Genomic DNA, 19,907 nt, shown 5'->3' on the forward strand with positions numbered 1-19,907 from the left:
ATAAACCACTTTCCACCCCTACTGGTTCCATCTGCTTGTTCACATTTCACCTGTTATTTTAAAAGGTCTCACAGAAAGCAGCACTATTACTTGGACAAATTGCAACAATAAATATATTGTTCCAACAATAATTTAAATGGCAATATACAGAACAGTTTGAAGTACAGTATTGTCATGTTGCTATTCCTAGATTAAATATCAGTAAGCTTCTTAAATAGGCTATACATTGTCTATACCAATAAATGAAACTCAGATCTTTGTTATAAGTCAGTTTCAGTAATGATGAACATTTTATGGCCATTAACTTTCTTATTATTATCTAATTAAGTTAATTTGTAAAATAACAAAACAGGCCTAAATTGCAATAGCTATAAGGTAGAACACTGGTCCCTTCCAGTATTACAACTACAGTAATGCATATTCGCAATGACCAGTGGGGTGGTGAATGGTCAATAAACAAACACCATAATAGAGACACACAACATATCACACACGTTAACACAGAGCATTTAATAAAACTTGACACACTTCAGTATGTATAATTTATTTCACATAAATAGTTTATTGAAAAGCAAAGTCATGCGCACAAATGTGTATAGAGTACACTGTCTCCTTACAAAATAAAATAGCATGTTATGATGCACATTTAAAGGCAGCAAAAGTGAAATTAAAAAAGCAAAATCAATTAAAAGAAATCAAAATCTTACCTGAAGACAGACAAGCAAACACAAACTTACGGTATACCACTTTTCTAGCTGATGTGCAATTTCTTTACTCTGCATATACTTGTTGGCTGAGGTATACAACAAAAGGGCTTCTCACTTTGGGTGTGGGGGGTGACATGACACCATAAGACACCCTTATTTAAGCCATAGTAATAATACCATTGTAGATTATTAAAAATTACTATATGACTGCTTGAAACACATTGCTTGGCTCCCAAGTATAACAAATGTAACCTGCAACATGAAAATACTGTAAACACATTTTGTATTTCTAAATAGTGTAGTGTATTGTGCTGTGATAATAACTTTAATTGTAATCCACTAGAGGGAGTTTCAGCACATTCACCATAGCAATTCTAACAATTATGGCATTTAGTATAGCCTGCACTGATTGTCCTCGATATGCAAGTTAAGTATAAACCCCACTCAGGCTGAAGGCACATACTACAGTATCTGGAACAAATGGCACTTTAAGTAAACACATTTATCAGATCTGCTGATAGTGGATCTCGTCTGTAAATACTGTTTATGCTGCATTATGACCAAATTAAAAAATAACATTTTTTTGAAGACCTCCATTAATAATACTTTTGGTACGGCTTCAAGTTAAAAACTGTCTTTTTTTTTTAAATTTACAAAAAGATATGGAATTAATGTTCTTGCACTGGCAGCATCAGAAGTAAATATGTTTCAATTTAGCGTAATTAGAGCATTACATTTATGAAGTCTAGCAAGCATACAAATCAATATTTTTTTTCCCTAATTAATTTCATGATAGTCAATGGTTTCGATTTTATTTGGTACATTAATGCAATCGTTGTGAACAATTTTTTTTTCTTGGTACAGGAATAAAACAGCAACTGTGTATAATGGCATTATAAAATTTGCATGCAAGTAATGTACTTGTTAACACCTACTGCCAATAAACAAAGACTCTCTGCTCTATTTTTATACTTTGTTGCACAACTGCTAAATTAAAATCAGAAACTAAAACAGAGGTAAAACTATCACATGCACTCCTAAATGTTCATACTTCCATTTGATTTATTTGTTTAGGCAGGACAAATTTCAGTAAACTAGCCATTTACATTGTCTGAACTTCATCAAATATTGTCTAAGGATGAATTTAAAAAAAAAAAAAAAAAAAAAAAAAAAAAAAAAACTAAACTGAATCTGGTGAAAAAAAGTTTTATTTTAAGTGGTGAAAGCAAGAAAAATGTGGGCACATCTGTATTAATATAGAAATAGTTAACTTCTATTTATCAATGCCAATTGCTCTTGCACATACGATGAAGCTTGCAAAGCGTGTATAAAGCCATGGTTATACAAAGCAGAGTAGAAATTTTCAAGAACTATACAAAGCAATCACATCTAAACTAAAGACATGATACTACCTATACACACTGGATTCAATGTAATATGATCATGTCTGTTCATCTGGATTGTGATAACTGGTGATATAAAAAATTAAATTAAATTAAATTAAAAAAAAAAAAAAAAAAAAAAAAAAATCATAAAACCAACTGCCATCAGTTATGCTTGAAAGTTTTAAATTACCTTAAATGACTACTGTGTTTATGGGGCCTCTGTTTTTACCAACCAGCTATTATGTTTCAACTTTCAAAACTGCAGCTTAATGTTTTACATGGAGAGTAAATCGGTGTAAATTTGTTTATTTATTTATTTATTAAACTTGGTTGAATTTCTTACTTACTATTAAAACTGGTGATGCCAACACTATTCTATTCAGTGTAAATGTATTTCAGCTCAATATCTTTCACTTTCTGTGATGGTTTAAAATACAGTAGGCTATCTCTACTTTGAGTAAATGAAATACTTATTTTTTTTTGTAATGGTCGCCACAAATTCATGGTGTAATTAATCTGTTTTCAAGTAGACTGATTCTTAGATCAATAACTAAGAGCAATGTTCTTTAAATTGGTCAGCTCATTTGATAGCCAAAGACATGTAGATTCCTGTGTACTTTAATTATGTAGTAGATCCATTAAGGTTAAAGGTACACTATAAGCCACCAACTTGTAAAGCTGAGTTTATAAGCCACCAGTTTTAAAAATGGCTTTATTTAAGTATCTGGTTTCCGAGTCACTGTTCTAGGGGAAGAGAGGTTGTTGGGTGTTCAAAACTCATTATAAATGGTATCAAAGGTTTGTTTTAATTATGGTCTAATATTAACCCACAACCAACCCACCAAAGTTCCATAAACCCAGGTGTTTATATACAGTTTCCTTCCAGACTCTGTCAGCAACATTGGCAATGTTAAGCCACCCAAGAAAATCAAAGATGGCAAAGTCTTCTTAATACTCAGTGGTGATACCCGACCTTCTCCTGGGAACTTGTTTTTTTTTTCAGGCTCTTCAGATTCATAGAAGTCAGTCAGTAACCTGCCCAGTAAAAAGCAACACATTTTAGACAGTTATGCATATCATTACATTCTTTTGACTCTGAATTATATGATCATATGTAAAACAAAACAGTAAAAGCAAGCTGATTAAACTCAGTTGGTTTAATTTAGTTTAGAATTTATTTAATACATAATATCGTTACTAGAGATGTGCTTTTGGTACATTTTTATGAACATTTAAATGCTATCCAGGTGTCCGCATTTAAACCATATCTTCATACACACACTCTCTTTATATTACATTATGATGTATACCAACAGCCATGGTTAGTATTTTCTAAATAAGCAAATAATGTTTTAACATTGTAAAGACTTAAACTACAAATTAAAAAAAATATATATAAACAAATACGTACACACCAAAGTATATACTGAAATTAGGACTGTCACTCAATTCAAATTTTTGATTGGTTTATTTTTGGGCATTAGATAATTAACCGGTAGATCTATCTGTGCACATTTTTAAAAGCATTTCTACTATTATTTTTCATCTTAGTAAATGTCTCTCTTTGTGTTTCTACTGCAGTATTGAGATGCACCTGTGCTGGCCCTGTGGGCACAAAGTGAATAAAATATTTTCTTTTCTTTTTTTTACATTACACCAAAAGAACAAAACAAAGCCAATAATAATAAAAATGTGTTACAAGACCTAAATCAACGACGATAATAAAGCAAGTTTAACATACTAAAAGGGGTGTTAACTAAAATATTTATTCCAAACAGATTACAGTACTTTGAAATGCAATCTATATAAACTAGACAAGTTTATGAAAACCGTCTTTATTTAGTGACAACTGCAGCATCACATTGCATCTTGTTAATACTGTAGCACCTAACCTTCACTATCTGTGAAACACACACTGCAGAAATTCCTGCCTAAAACTTGATCATAATATTAATACAAATAAATTAACTAATTTACTTACCACAACATACACATGATTTTTTTAATTTTTTTTTGGTATTTTTTAAACATTATTGAAAAGTTAAATTCATTATATAAAAACAGTTTTATGAATTTTTACTTTGGAGTTTTTATTGAAAACTCCAAAGAAGCACAAACTATATACTTTCTTCATATGTGCACAATTTATTTAGAGGCTGTTTTACAAGGAACACAAGCCTGTCGTCCTGCTCTGGATTCAAGGCACCGCGGTTTTTTTGTTGTTTACATCAAATACACAGAGGGGGCGTACTTACAAAGCATTTTAAAAAACGATTTGCTGGTAGGATGGGGCGAGCAAATCAAATGCTAGTTAACATGAGCAGGACAAGAAGAGCATGCACACTGCTTGCCTGGCAGAAATACTGTAAATAGCAAGGCAGCATGTTTGGTGCATTTTCGTAGATCAACTTAAATAATGTTACTATTTGTGTTACAAAAGTTATTATTTAAATCGATTATCCAGTATTACTACAAATGTATATAATCAGTAATGGAATCGATTGAAAAAATGATTTTCGATTTAATTGTAGCAGCCCTAAAATGGTCAGATTTCGATACGTTGTTATATTAACACTACAGTTCAGGGATCTGTGCCACAAACAGGAAATCCATTGCACGCAAACACGCACGCTAACAGTCAAAAGTTTCAGTACACCTGCTTGAAACTAGGTTTTTCATGATTATCTATTGTAACCGTGTAAACTTGTCTATAAACACTTAATAATATATGATACATGTACTTATATAAGCTGATAATAATATGTGAATTGCATTCAAAAATTTAATTTTTAAATGAAAATGTAAATCTTGTCAATTTCAATGAAATGGTCACCCAAAGCAAGGGGATTAAAGTCTGAAGCCCAAGTCAGTTAAAAGTCTGAAATGTGTATAACATGGTGTTAGAACACTGGCCTAAGTATAAAAGTGTCTTTGTTAGATGTTCTTCGAGTTAACTAGCATGTTACCTAATTAACCTTTTGTCACCAATTATTGTTAACAGGTGAGGGTCCACCATTGCTATAAATATAGGTAGCATAGGCAGAAGTTTGTCATTCCTGAATGTAAGGGAGCAGAAAATGGAAAAATACGCTCAATTAAGCAAAGAAAAGAGACAGTCCGTAATTACTTTAAGAAATGAAGGTCAATCTTTAAGACAAAGCGCAAGAATTTTGCAAGTGTCTGTAACTACTGTGGCCAAGACCATCAAATGATTTGAAGAAAATGGCGCTCATGAGGACCGAACAAGGTCAGGCAGGCCAAGGGTGACCTCAGAATCAGAGAACAAGTTCATTCGAGTCACAAGTCTGCAAAACCGCGTGAAGCTGCCTAACTGGAAGAATCGCTTCAAAGAAATCACTGTTAAGAGTGCAGAATAAGAGGAAGAGATTTGCCTGGGCCAAAAAACACAGAAACTGGACATTTAAGTGGAAGTCAGTCTTATGGACTGACGAGTCAATTTGAAATATTTGGGTCCAACCGCCGAGTATTTGTAAGACGCAGCGAGGGTGAGCGCATGAGATAATGACCCGAAACACACCTCAAAGTTGTGCAAGAACTACCTGGTGAAGAAGGGAAGTGAAGGACAACTCAATCTAATGACCTGGCCTGCCCAGTCTCCTGACCTCAATCCCACAGAACTTGTATGGGACCAACTGGACAGAAGAGTTAAAGCAAAGCTACCCACAAGTGCCCTACATCTCTGGGAATTGCTGCAGAAGAGCTGGGAAGACATGTCGGACGATTTCCTGATGAAACTTGTTAACCGAATGCCTCGTGTTTGTGAGGCTGTTATTAAGGCAAAGGGTGGCTATTTTGAGGAATCCAAGATTTAGAGACAATTTTCAATATTCTTGAACATTGCTTTGATACTCCTTATGTTTTGTATATTGTAACGTGTTTTCATTTTCAAGTATTTACAGAAACGTATACGATGTAAAACATTGTCAATTATGAAAAAAAACCTAGTTTCCAGCAAGTGTACTCAAACTTTTGACTGGTACTCTGTGTGTGTGTGTGTGTGTGTGTGTGTATACATATATATACATATATATATATACACACATACATATATACACACACACACACTTTTTTTGGTTAAATAGCCCCCTCTTGACAAATTTCACAGATAAAAGGCTTTATTTTTCTTTTTTTAAACAAAGTATTTGCGTAAAAGTGTACTGGTAAATTAAAGTCTATACATAATTTATTTACATGTATGCGTTCTCTGAATTAATTATTAAAAAAATCCTTTTAAAACTGTGTTACACATATTCACAGGGATGTAAGGGCTAAATAAATGTCAGTTGCCATCTGAAGCATTCATTTAAAGGGGTGTGTAGGGGTTAGTACACAAATACATGTTTTCATTTGTCAAAATTACAGATATTTGCTTTTTACTGCCATCAGTAACTCCATCCACAGTAATTTCTGAATGTTTTCATTTCAAATGGTGAAGCACTGAACGTGTTTTTGGCGATTGTTTGGCATCATTTTTTAGATACCATAGTTCTCTCATACGGTTCCTCTAAAAATACTTTACTTCGTTCCTTTTGGAGATGACATTTTCTTAAATATATATAACAAACTTCAGAAAAAAATGCTGTCATTAACTTTTACACCGTGGAGTTGACACCATACAGTGCCCACTACAGCATGAAAAACACAGTGCACCATGAAGCGCCAGATCGACCAAGAAAAAAAAAACCTGCCTCAGTGTCAATCTTTCTGTTACACCAATCAGAAAAGCTACAAGGTGGCAATTGCCAAACCCCTTCCTTTTTATAATATCTGCCCTTAACCTGGCTCCACAGCAGTTGGAAATGCGACTGACTGACTGCATATGAAAATAAATTACTAAAATTAACACTTTAAAAAAATATGCATTTGGTGAAATTTGTCACGTGACCGATTATACATCTAGCATATTATTCAACGTTTAACCACTTCTTTGGAGTTTATATCTTTAAACGTTTAAAATTCCCATCCCTAATTATTACACTTCAAATTTTTGAGGCTATTCAAGATAAACCTTTAATTTATAATGCAAATAACTATATAGTATAGTAGCATATATAGTACTGCATGAACAAACCCTACTAAAAGGCATGGAGACCAAATGCTCCTCTGAATCTTCTAATTTTCCAAATGTAAAGTAATTTGTTTTTCTTAGATGTGACATTGTAAAAATGTTCTTCCTCCCTTTAAAATTTCTGAAGAGTAAATTCCAGTAACAAGATACCGCTGCTCTCTAATCTCTTTCAGGTGGTATTCATCTTCTGTTTCTTGCTATTAAACCACGGTAATTGAGCTGTCTCCAATATATATATATATTTTTTTTAGAAGAAATCAGAATTGTAAAGATGAACAATTCAGTGTAGTTATCCGAATTCTTGAATTATATCAGTTCATCAATAACAAATGTGTAATGTCAGACCCCAGATATAAAAAAGATTGATCAATTATTTAAAGTTACAGTTGTAGTCAAGCACATGAGTATACTGCAGCAGTTGCCTTATTTCTACAAATAACTAACTCAGTAATGGTGAATTACAATAGCCTAGAAGTGCTGCTACTTGTTATCCGAAAGTGCTGCTGACTGATCAAACCGATAACTGCGATACGAGAATGAAAAGGGAAAGCACGAACAAGTGAACTGTCGGTTTATTCCATTTAAATTTAATTCCTGTACGAGACAGGAATTCCATAAATACATATTAATTTGTACTGGGAAATTGACAATGCTAAATAATGAAATGATCTAAAAGTCTGAAAGTTAAAATTTAAGGCACATACTAAAATACAAACACAATTTTGCATCCCCCCCCTCCCCCAAAAAAAAAATAAAAAAATAAAAATTACATTATATACACACACAAAGCTCACCCTTTAACTATTGTGGGGGGCCATAGTTACTGTAATGTACTGGGCTACTGTAATGGCATTACGGAGCAAATGGGAGCCACAACCCTACTGTGTTCTAACCGATTCCGCACTACAAGGGGGTACGTTATAACTGGTGAGCACTGTATGTCTATTATATATGTGTATTATATATATACAGTGGCTTGCAAAAGTATTCAGACCCCTGACCAATTCTCTCATATTACTGAATTACAAATGGTACACTGAACTTTCGTACTGTTCGATATTTTATTTTAAAACACTTAAACTCTAAATCAATTATTTTAAGGTGACATTGATTTTATGTTGGGAAATATTTTTAAGTAAAATAAAAAAAAAATGAAATATCTTGCTTGCATAAGTATTCAAACCCCACACATTAATATTTGTTAGAGCCATCTTTTGCTGCAATAACAGCTTTAAGCCTTTTGGAGTAAGTATGTACCAGCTTTGCACATAGTGTCGGAGTGATTTTGGCCCATTCTTCTTGGCAGATTTGCTCTGGTTGTTCAGGTTGGTTGGACGACGCTTGTGGACCGCAATTTTCAAATAGTGCCACAGATTCTCAATGGGATTGAGATCAGACATTGACTGAGCCACTGTAGGACATCACCTTTTTGTTTTTGAGCCATTCCAATGTTGCTTTGGCCTTATGCTTGGGATCATTGTCCTGCTGAAAGGTGAATTTCATCCCAAGCTTCAGTTTTTTAGCGGACTGAAGCAGATTCTCTTGCAGTATTTTCCTGTATTTTGCTCCATCCATTCTTCCTTCAGTTGTAACAAGATTCCCAGTCCCTGCTGATGAGAAGCATCCCCACAGCATGATGCTGCCACCACCATACTTCACAGTAGGCATGGTGTGTCTTTAGGCATGGGCAGTGCTAGGTTTGTGCCACACATAGCGCTTTGAGTTTTGGCCAAAAAGCTCTATCTTGGTCTCATCTGACCACAAAACCTTTTCCCACATCACATCTGGGTCACTCTCATGCTTTCTGGCAAACTCCAGACATGCTTTTAGATGGTACTTTTTGAATAACGGCTTCTTTCTTGCCACCCTCCCATACAGGCCAGTGTTATGCAGAGCTTTTAATATGGTTGACTGGTGCACCATTACTCCACTCCCAGCCACTGAACTCTGTAGCTCCTTCAAAGTGATTGTTGGCCTCTCTGTGGCTTCTCTCACAAGTCTCCTTCTTGTTTGAGCGCTGAGTTTTGAGGGACGGCCTTTTCTTGGCAGTGCCTGGGTGGTGATGCAGCTTCCACTTCCTGCTTATTGATCCAACTGTGCTCACTGGGATATCTAAACACTTGGATATTATTTTGTACCCTTTCCCTAATCTAGGCATTTGTATTACTTTATCTCTAACTTCTGTAGAATGTTTTTTGGTCTTCATTTTCCTTCAGATTCACAGCCTTACCAATGATCCTTCAACAGTGGGGTTTTTATCCAGAAAATGTGACAGCAACTTTAATGGTTCACAGGTGGAGGCCAATGGTAAGGTAATTGTGTCCTCGTTAGGGCAATTTCTTTCATCGGTGCAAACTGGGAGCTTCCACAGCACAGGGTTTGAATACTTATGCAAGCAAGATTTTTCAGTTTTTTTTATTTTTCTTAAAAATATTTCCCAACATAAAACCAATGTCACCTTACAATAATTGATTCCGAGTTTCAGTTTTTAAAAATAAAATATCAAACAGAACGAAATTTCAATGTACCATTTGTAATTCAGTAATATGAGAGAATTGGTCAGGGGTCTGAATACTTTTGCATTTATTTATTTTATATATATATATATATATATATATATATATATATATATATATTATATATATATATATAAAATCACATTTACATAGCACTTGTGGAATTGAAGCTTCTACCTAAAACAGATATTTTGTATTTATTTTTACGTAAGTTTTTTACTGATTGCTATAGCTCTTAAATTACAAGTTCCAAGAGCAAGACTTTGTTGATATGTATATAATGATCATGTATTGTTGGTTTGCTTTTGAAGCTTGTTACTATTGGACAAAAGAAAATCATATTAGTATCTACTTAAAAGTATACTTGCCATTTACTGTAAAAAAACAAACAAAAAAACCCCCCCAAAAAACAACATATAAGTCAAGGTGTGACCAACTAATACACCGGTGTGATGTATGCACTGGTGTGTCTAATATTAAAAACTACTGTACCAGTGCCACCAAGGGACTCCTACAGTCACGGTTATGGCTCGCATAAACTTAACTGTCAACAGCCAGATTTATTTTTTTCAAGATCTACGTCATTCATGTCATGTTGCTGGGTAGAAGAAACATAAAACCACTATTCTAATTAAAAGTTAAGTTACTCAGTCATTTTGAATGTTAAAACGCAAGCTTTCAGACTCTTGACAGGCCTCATCTTGACCAAGACGTGAGTATTTGGAGAGAATAGTGGTTAAAGTTATCAATCTTCGGAATATGAAAACATCACAGCTATACTGCTTCATTGTTTACACAATAGCTGTCCATCTCTATGAATTTCCTTATTCCCACTCTCCTGAGCCAATGGTTTGTCAACATTCAGGCTAAACCCGCCCCTGGGATCCGTAAAACATCTATTGGTTAGAAAGCCAAGTAAATGTATCAAGTCTTCCATTCGTTGCAACTGCAATGCAATATTATATAATGCAGTAAGAATAAAGTAGAACAGTCAAGAGAAAAAACAAAAAAGAAATTATGCGTTGTTGAATTTGCTAAAATACATGGCAATCGCAATGCTGAAAAAACAGTAAGTGACTGGAGACTAAAAGACAAGTTTAAGAAAAACAGGCTGATAGGAGGAAAGTGTTAGTGGTCCAGGGTAGAAAACATTTTGTTTTAATGTACTTTTAATGACGTTAAAACATACTGTAACATGTTCTACATGTCAGTGCAATGCAGCGGTACACTTCTAAAGTATGTGTATGGTTCTGATTAACAAAACAAAATGAATTAATTTGTACAGTTGGACATTTAATGCAAGTGTACTGATGGTGCACCGTTTAGTTTATTGATTTCTCTTTTTTTCTTTTTTAATGCCCTGGTACTGTCCCACCTCAACTGCTGCAACTCCCTCCTGGCCAGCCTTCCTCCTTCGGCTACCTGTTCGCTCCAGCTCATCCAAAACTCTGCTGCTCACCTTGTCTTTTCCCTTCCTCGTTTCTCCCACTCTACACCACTGTTCTACTCTCTGCACTGTCTCCCTGTCGCTGTTCACATCCAATTTAAAACTCTTGTAATCGCATATCGCTATCTTGTCCTTTTTGTTCCCTCCTATCTCCAGACCATCATTTCTCCCTACACCCCCAGCATACTAGCTGTACCCCCCCCCCCCTACCCCACCCACAGATATCAGGACTGCTCAGACCCTGACCACCTTCTGGTGCCTTCTCAAGACACATCTGTTCAGACTGCATCTGTAAACCTCAACTCTCACTATACTGGACTACATGGCACCCAGTTGTACCAGTTCTTGCATCAGCTTGTACATGCACTGAACTGCTCCATACCTTGCCGCATTCAACTACTGCTCTTAACTATAATCTTGTATTTGATTTTACTCTTATAGGTAACCATACTAATGTTTTTTGTATTTGCTCTTATTGGGAAATCATTCTCATCCATTTATCACACTTACATTTTCTTACTGAACTTAACTCATATAAGCAAATATCTTAATATATAAAGAACAACATTGGCCTGTCTGTCTGTTCCTTTATGCATTCGGACCCCGCAGGAGCCAGTGCAACCAAACTTTGCACGGCCTCCCCTTTTATCGAGGGGAAGGTCAAGGGCTACGTTTGGATCCAAAATTATGACCCCAAGGGTACTTTATTTAGTAACCCCATTGCTGGATCACTACAGTAGCTATGTATCTCAAGTTAAAGAAACCCACAAAATTACAATAAAAAGAACAATTAAAAAAATAAAGTCAAAACCCCCCAAAAAATAAGATAAAAAAAGGGAAAGGGGTCAGAGCGCATTGTGCGACACCCAAGATCGGTAACTTATAAGAAACCATAAGGCTAGCGTTCCCCAATTTGTCATGAATGAAATACTGAATTTCCCAACGTCGGGTACTTCAGCTAGTTTACTAGAAGTTATAACTGCTTCTAGTCAAACTTGCTCTTACTTATACTTTACTGTATTCTTTATTTTGCTCTTACTTAAATTTTACCTTATTGTAGTTTCATAACTGCTCTTATCTGTATTATGATATTCTGTAACATGATTTTTTATAATGTGATAACTTGTAATGTGATATTTTATAATGTGTAACTTGTAACAATTGTAAGTCGTCCTGGATAAGGGCTTCTGCTAAGAAATACATTATTAACAATAATAATAATAATAATAATAATAATAATAATAATAATAATAATAATAATAATAATAATAATATAAAAACACCACTGTCACATTAATAGAATAATATATTGCAAACAAGGGTTATTTCAAAACTAAACCTGTGATTTCTTTATTGATCGGTGTTGAGCATGCAGGCGAAAAAAAAATTATAAACAAAGTATTTTACACAAAAAAGGTGTTTTCCTAAAATTGAAGTCCCAAAGGGGGAGCAGCTTTTACATCAGTGCGACTTATGCAACAATTTTTACAGTAACTGTTTGATATATATCGTTTAAAAAGCCGATATATATAAAAAGGAAATTCTGCACTTTATATCCAAATAATCGACTATTCGATTTATTAAATTGCTGGAATATTTAATTACAAAAGTAGTCGGTACATATAGGTCAGTTGGTGTGACTAAAACTTACAGCGAATAAAATATAAATTAATCCAATGTAAAATGACAAACAAAAGGACTTGCAATACAAAGTTAGAGAGCAAACAAATGTATAGTTAAGGCATCACGAACTAAGAAAATCAACCCACTTGTCTTTGATAGCGAATCGATCATGTAGCCACCTCCGAAAGAACACAGGTTCTTGGGGAACTTCTTCCATGTTGATGCGTTCGAAGTAAATGTGAACTCTGGGGCATTCCTTGCATAAGAACTCTGTTAGAAAACAAACAAAAAAGTTAATGCCACTTGCATTCAAAAAGCTAACAGTATATATTTTTTACATTCCCATAAAGCAATTTGTGCTCCAAAGACAAAGACAATGTTTCAGACCCAGTTTAAACAACCTATGAACCATCCAACTCTGTTAAAGGCTTGGAAGTAAAACTGTTTAAAAAGGGGGTAAAACCTCCTCAATGGTGTTTTGTTAGTGTAAATATTTTCACTGCAGACGCAGTACTTAACAAGAAAACATTTATTTTAAATCATAGCAAGCCTGTATACAAAAAGCTGATAAAACATGGTTTTATTGTGCATGCAGATTTGTAGTCCATAAAAATTAATACAATATCAAGCCATTAGGTGAGTTCAAACATGTTTCTTTGTAAAATGAACACATAACTTATTTAGCAGTTAATAATACAGAAGGTGAACTGCCTTGGACACTTTTATGCCCTCCTGTTGCCAATAGGTTGATAATCTGTTTATGATATTCTTATATGGGCCCTAAGGAAATTGTTTTGATTATCCACTTCATTTAACTGTTTAATATGACTAATCCAATCTCCCTGATACATGAGGTTACTACAGTCTTTAAAGCATACTAATGGATAAGGGCAATTTGTTCTGTATGTTATCGAGCAGGAACAGATGGATTTTATCACAAAGTCCTCATGAGATCTGAGGCACTCTCAAACTTTAGCTTCACGTCACTTGAGCCTCCCTAGAGGTTAAATAATTAGGGTAGAAAAGCTAAACCTTACTGTAACTATTTGGTAACCATAAATTACATTTATGCTTTGGAAGTGTTAAGCCACAATGCCAAAAAAGTATGAACTCACCTGACCTTTTACATTTTAAAGTCATAAAAAATTGAGACACTGACATTCTTAATACAATGAAAGACTGCTGGAAAACAAACGATTCAAAATGTCATTGGACACATTCACTTTTTTTTTTTTTTTAAATGCATTTTACAGTGTGCTGGGACAAGCATGGAATTTTCATGTTCGAATATTTGTTCAAGATTTAGATATAATTTGTTAAAGGTAATAAAAGTCATTATATCGAACACATTATTTAGAGTAGAAAAGTAGCCCAGGATTAAGACCACTTTTGCCTGATGTGTATTGGGTGTTTTACACATTGAAAAATATGAATAAAATATTATTTTAATTTAATGCAGAATGATTATGCATAGCAATTTTGCTGCACAGGCTTGATTTTGCAAGTTATCAAGCTTCTTGTACTTCGTTGGTTCCCGATGTCTCAAAGTTCAAATGTGAATATATTGCATGCGGTAGCTAGAGAATGAACCATAGAAAATGTCAGTTATTTCTCTGTCTGGGAATTGCCACAGACATGTGACTAATAACTCCAGGTTTCCAATAAATAAATAAACTCACCTGCCCAACAATGACTCTCAAAAACAATTTAGGAGAGAAAAAATAAAATTAACTTTAAAACTCTCACAACAGCCCGTGGGGCTTAAAATGTGTGTTTTCACAATAAAAAGGGTAAACAGACAAACATTGTTATCCCCAAATCTTCCTTTCCTTGAAGGATGTTACTATTTACAGTACATCACAGAAGAGGCAAATTAACACAATATTACAGTTTGCTTAATTTCAAGGGACTGCAATAAACTCCAGGGATACAAATTCTCCTTTATCCCTGTCCATTACCCAAATGCATTAAAAGACCAACACAGAATTTGTATGATCAATGAACACCATTGCCATTGTACTGTAAATGTGTTCTGAGAAAAGCAACTATCTACAGGAGTGGTACGCAAAGTGGGGGACATGGAAAGTCAGTAAGGGGTGCCGTTGACCAGCACTCCAGGACTTACAGAACCGGAAAAATTACCTTTGAAGTGGCGCATGTCAGTAAAACTGCAGCGAACAGCGCCGAAATGGCAGCTTATATGTATGGGGCGACAAGTGTAAAAGAAACCAAAAAACACACTAATGTTTTAATAGGTGTTGTTTCCCGGATTTCATGTAAATCGCATCTTTAACCAAAAAAAGTCCAGATTTAGCTTAATACACAAATCTTAAAACACAAGTGTAAGACAGGCTTAACATCAGCTAAATGTACACTAAGTGTTTAAAAAAAAAAATAAATAAAAAAGGATTTGACGGATTTTAAATGTTGAGTGTGTGATACTTATGTATTTAGTTAAATCTAGGAAAAAATGTGATTTACATTAAATCTGTTAAAAAAATATCTGTCATAGGGGGTGGAGGAGCAAAAAATACAAAATGTATGCAAAGAAAAGGAGGCGTCATAAAAAGTTTGCGTACCACTTATCTAGAGGACACTGTTGAGCCATTACTCGAGATGTACAGTGTACAGAGCCTATAGACTATATTCAGTACTGCACTCTTTGGCTAGATTAAAAAAACGAATAAAAATCTGATAGTTGACAATATGCCCTTCATAGTAAATATGATACGTGTTTATATCCACACATACCCAACTTTCTTTTCAAATGTAAATCTTACATTTTCTGACAATACAATATCTGTATTGCTTATAAGCAGAATGACTGGGATGAATTAAAATCAGTCTATAGTAAATCAAGTCTTAATACTCCATAACATGCCATCCGATTGAAAATGTGCACCAAATCAGCCTCTACAATTTGTATTACTTCACGGCACGATAAGTGTAGCTGAAGCATGAACTATTATTAGCCACGCTCAACTATTATGAATTACTCAGCAATACTGGCAAAATATTGACCATGTCGTCCCTGGTGAGTGATTGGGAAAAAACACTTTTATTAAAATAGTTATGTTTTAGCAAGGTTCTAAAATATTTTTGTAACCAGTAACATCACTGAATAAATACATTTGCACAGGCCTTGACATTTCATTTCAAGATTTCCCACGAAAAGATTGGCTTTATTTTATACGTGGGTACATTAGATGGAAATGCATCCACACCAAATGTTTCTAGTCACATTTCCCATGACATTATATACTGTAGTTATCAGTTCACATGTGTCACTAAGATTTTGGAGACTTGCCAGTTATACCATACCACGACTATTTTCAATACAAGAACAGAACATTTTAATGGGAGAATTGCAAGAAACAATTCTACCAAAACTTGAATCAAGTTTAATCAGAAGACAATTATACAGTAATAGCACAATGTAATGCCCTGAGGAACGCCACATATCAGTACTGACAAACAAACAACTATTTAAATGACTTTATACCGACAGCATTGTAAATTAACAATATACTTCCCAAAGGTCACAGACTAGATGTATTTAGAATACCCACATTTAATTATACAATATGCATGCACTTATTGAGGATATCTAAAACCAAGTCAGATCGAGATTTGACAGTATCCAGTAAAACAGGTGCATACAGGCACTGCAAAAATGGTAAGGTACTTCAAGCAGAATGACAATGTATTGTCCACATTATTAAACAGGGTTATGTCAATAAAATTAAACTAGCAGGAAAAAAATAATTAAATAAAAAAATGACTGTCTTTGAAGTCCTAGCTTGCCACCAGTGTTTACTCCTTTCAATAACAGGATGTTTATGTGTTACTTGTGTCAGTTTTTATGTCATTTCAGGAAGAATTGATAATTGGGAAAATGCCAAGTCACAACACTCGTTGTTTACAGGAAATATGTTTGAATAATGCAAACAATTTCATGAAAAAAATCAACAGACAAACAATGAAGTTATGGTCAGCTTTGAACAGCCTGTTTTCCCTGTATTCAGCAGGGCATACTACAAATATTAAAGTAAAGTCTTTGGAAGAAGTGGACTGTAAGTCACACTTCACTATATACTTTTTATGTCCATTATAATTTGTAAATATAGTACCTCCAGTAAAAAAAAAACTTGCATTTTTTGGAGAATTATGATAAACCTTAAAACCAAACAAACATACCCAAATCGTCAACACAACACTAAACTACATGAGGAACTGTCATTTCAAAAGCTACAGTTGCAAAATTGAAATCTTATGTTAGTTAAATTAATTTAAAATAAACCTATAGATCATCCACTTTCTCCAAAAGAGAAATCTAAAAGTAACTTAAAAAAAAAAACAGGCTTTAAAAGAAACACTTAAAATAACTCATGGGTTAAAGCTTTGACATATTACTTTGTAGTTTTCCAGATACTTGACAAAAAACTGACAAATTAAAACATTTTGAAATCCAACATGAAATACTGCACTACTGTTATGGCTTCCAGCAGACTTTTGCAATAACATTTTGTAGTTTCTTTGATTGTTTACATGGTGTTAAACAAAATATCTAAATTGTGTTCCTAATTTCTTTTTTTTTTTTTTTTTTTTTTAAAGTAATGTTCCAATCCTAAAATTCTAGCTGATGCAAAACTTTTGGCAAAAGCTGTGTTGTCTGAAGGTCCGTACAACTGAATATTTTTCAAACACTGCACAGGCAACCATTAGTTTTTATCCAAACACTCTTTACTGTTAATAACATCTTTAAGTGAACAAATGCTTCTGCAAACTCAGTATTCAAAAGCTAGAACAAATATGCCAAGAGTTTGATAAACTGACACCGAAATGGTCCTAACCAAGTTTCAACACAATCGGATAAGCAGAGTAAAGTACATATGTATGGCTCCATTAAAGGGATATGCAACGACTGACAAGGTCAAGTTACATTAAAGGAAATAATGCATTTTATATAGTACCAGGGAGTACCAGGCATGTTACTTCAGCGAAGTGTCTGTATTAGAATTATCCATTCAATTTAAAAAAAAAAAAAAAACTTTTTTTTATAAAAAAGTTTATATCTAAATGAACAAGTTTTTGTACTGTATTTTTGGTCAGTCTATTATTCAGTGTTGTTAAAAAGCTCTAATGCACCTACCTGGCATAGATGGAGCAGTCTTTCTTCGACCTTTGCTGTCAAGAGTTCCTTCATATGCTACAGTGATATCATAAATGGCATCCAAGTGGTCCTTCATTGAGTCTACAGCTATATGGGCAGCTTTCATTCTTGGCGTTAGTACATTCTTCAGCACTGCAAGTCCTAGAAAGAAAATAAAGTATATGAAAAAAATACATATAACCTCTCTTGTTAATCAACTGACACACAAAAATATGGCATGTTTTTATAGAACAAAAGCACAGCAAATCTTTAAAGGATTTCCACTGTTCTCTACAATCTTGTAAAATTAGTTAACAGTCAAATCATTTAAAAACTATACAGCACAGAAGTTGCCCAAATATATGTTAGATAGATCCTTAGGGATCCAAGTGATCAAATTAATTTTAGTCTATGGAAGCAAAGGATATTTAACACTAGAAGCCCCGCGGTGGTCATTTTGGTGTTTTTTTTTTTTTTTAAATGAAACACATATGGGGCTGCACTTTCATGTACTTTTCTGTCAGTATGTGTAAAATATTCTCACAAAGCATGAAACGCGGGAGTGCAGAAATAAAGGAGATTATACCTAAAAGCCCCATGAGCAGTCACATTGACGGCCACACATAAAACAATAGTGTTTTGCTTATACAGAACGGTAATCTACTTTATTATTTTTATTTAGCAGTCAGCAATGTGTTCTGTAATCAGATTAGTGTGAATGACTGACAGTCTTTTCAATCAGCCTTTTGAAGGTTGGCACCTGCTTGCCAGCTATGCTGCTTTGGTCTGTCGATTAGCATCCTGGCTAGTGAAAATAAATACCAGAGACCGTGGAGTTTTACTAGGCAACAAAATACAGAGTTGGTCTTTTGGATTGGATGGCACAGAAGTAATCCGTGAAAGCTGGCTCCCAACGGTGGTCTGTTCACGTGTTTTACAACGTTTGGACCTAGCAGCCATCAACTCCTGGGTATTTCATAAAGAAAAAAAAACAAAATTTATATATATATGTGTGTGTGTGTGCGCAGTATGTCACACACTTAAATACCTAAGCAAACTATAGAAGTATTTCCAGCAGGAATGCTCGCAAGATGAAGACTGGGGTGGTTCCAAAAAAACTGGTGCATTGGAATGTCTAGTGCACACACCAGTAATGAAATGATCCTTAAAAAAGTGGTTTATCTTGTAACTAATCTCTAAAAATTAACGGCTACTATAGCTTCATACATGTTTACATTATGATGAACATGAAATAAACAAAGATATACAATTACTAGTAGTTATACATTATATTTATGGCTTCTACAAAACAAATTAAAGTGTAGTCAATAAACCACTGGAAAAATACTGGAAATTGTTACTCTATTCAAATTGACTTCACCCCTTTCCCATTTAAAAATAATAATAATAAAAAAAAACAATAACAAAACTACCTTTCCATGCAGTTGGGCAATGTCCCTCTTTTCTGACTTGTATCTATCATTGATTCCTTCTGAATACTTTAAATCCACCCTAACTACTGAGTGGCAGCAAATTCTCCATTTCAATTGGAGACTTTGCTAGCAAGATTTAAAACGAGGCTACAATTGCAGTAAAAGGTTTGTTTATGGGATTTAAAGCATACAGTCACCACCACTTAGAATGGACACATTTGTGTTAATGTGATTCACCCACAGCACGCGATGGACAGCAGAAACTCCCACACAATAACCTAATATTCAAAATGTCCCCCAGTCATCAGTACAGTAATCAAAACAAACAAAAATCTTTACTAAGACTCATTACACTAATAAAAAATATGCATCAAAACCTATGAATGTAATAAAAAGTACAGTAATCCGTCGCGTATCCGAATGCGATGGGACCAGAGTAACAGCGGATATGTAAAAAGGCTCAAATTAATCCTGTTTTAAATACCATTATACACACCTGTAACAATTACTGTACTATACTGAGCATCAAAAGAAACCTATCACTTATATTTAGAT

The 19,907-nt window shown here is 34.2% G+C and overlaps 1 protein-coding gene across 1 annotated transcript in view; it reads right to left on the reverse strand.

Moving 5' to 3' along the window:
• Nucleotides 1-537: 537 nt before the first annotated feature.
• Nucleotides 538-19,907, reverse strand: part of agpat5 (1-acylglycerol-3-phosphate O-acyltransferase 5 (lysophosphatidic acid acyltransferase, epsilon)) — a 44,647-nt gene continuing 25,277 nt past the window's right edge. The window contains exons 6-8 of the mRNA XM_041250141.1: nt 17,920-18,081; nt 12,914-13,037; nt 538-3,127 (exon numbers count right to left, since the gene is read on the reverse strand). Of these exons, the coding sequence (XP_041106075.1) occupies nt 2,902-3,127; nt 12,914-13,037; nt 17,920-18,081 (512 nt within the window). The 3' untranslated portion in view covers nt 538-2,901. The remainder of the gene's footprint in view (nt 3,128-12,913; nt 13,038-17,919; nt 18,082-19,907) is intronic.

The sequence above is a fragment of the Polyodon spathula genome, chromosome 5 (assembly GCF_017654505.1).
Source record: "Polyodon spathula isolate WHYD16114869_AA chromosome 5, ASM1765450v1, whole genome shotgun sequence".
NCBI classification, from domain to species: Eukaryota; Metazoa; Chordata; class Actinopteri; order Acipenseriformes; family Polyodontidae; genus Polyodon; species Polyodon spathula.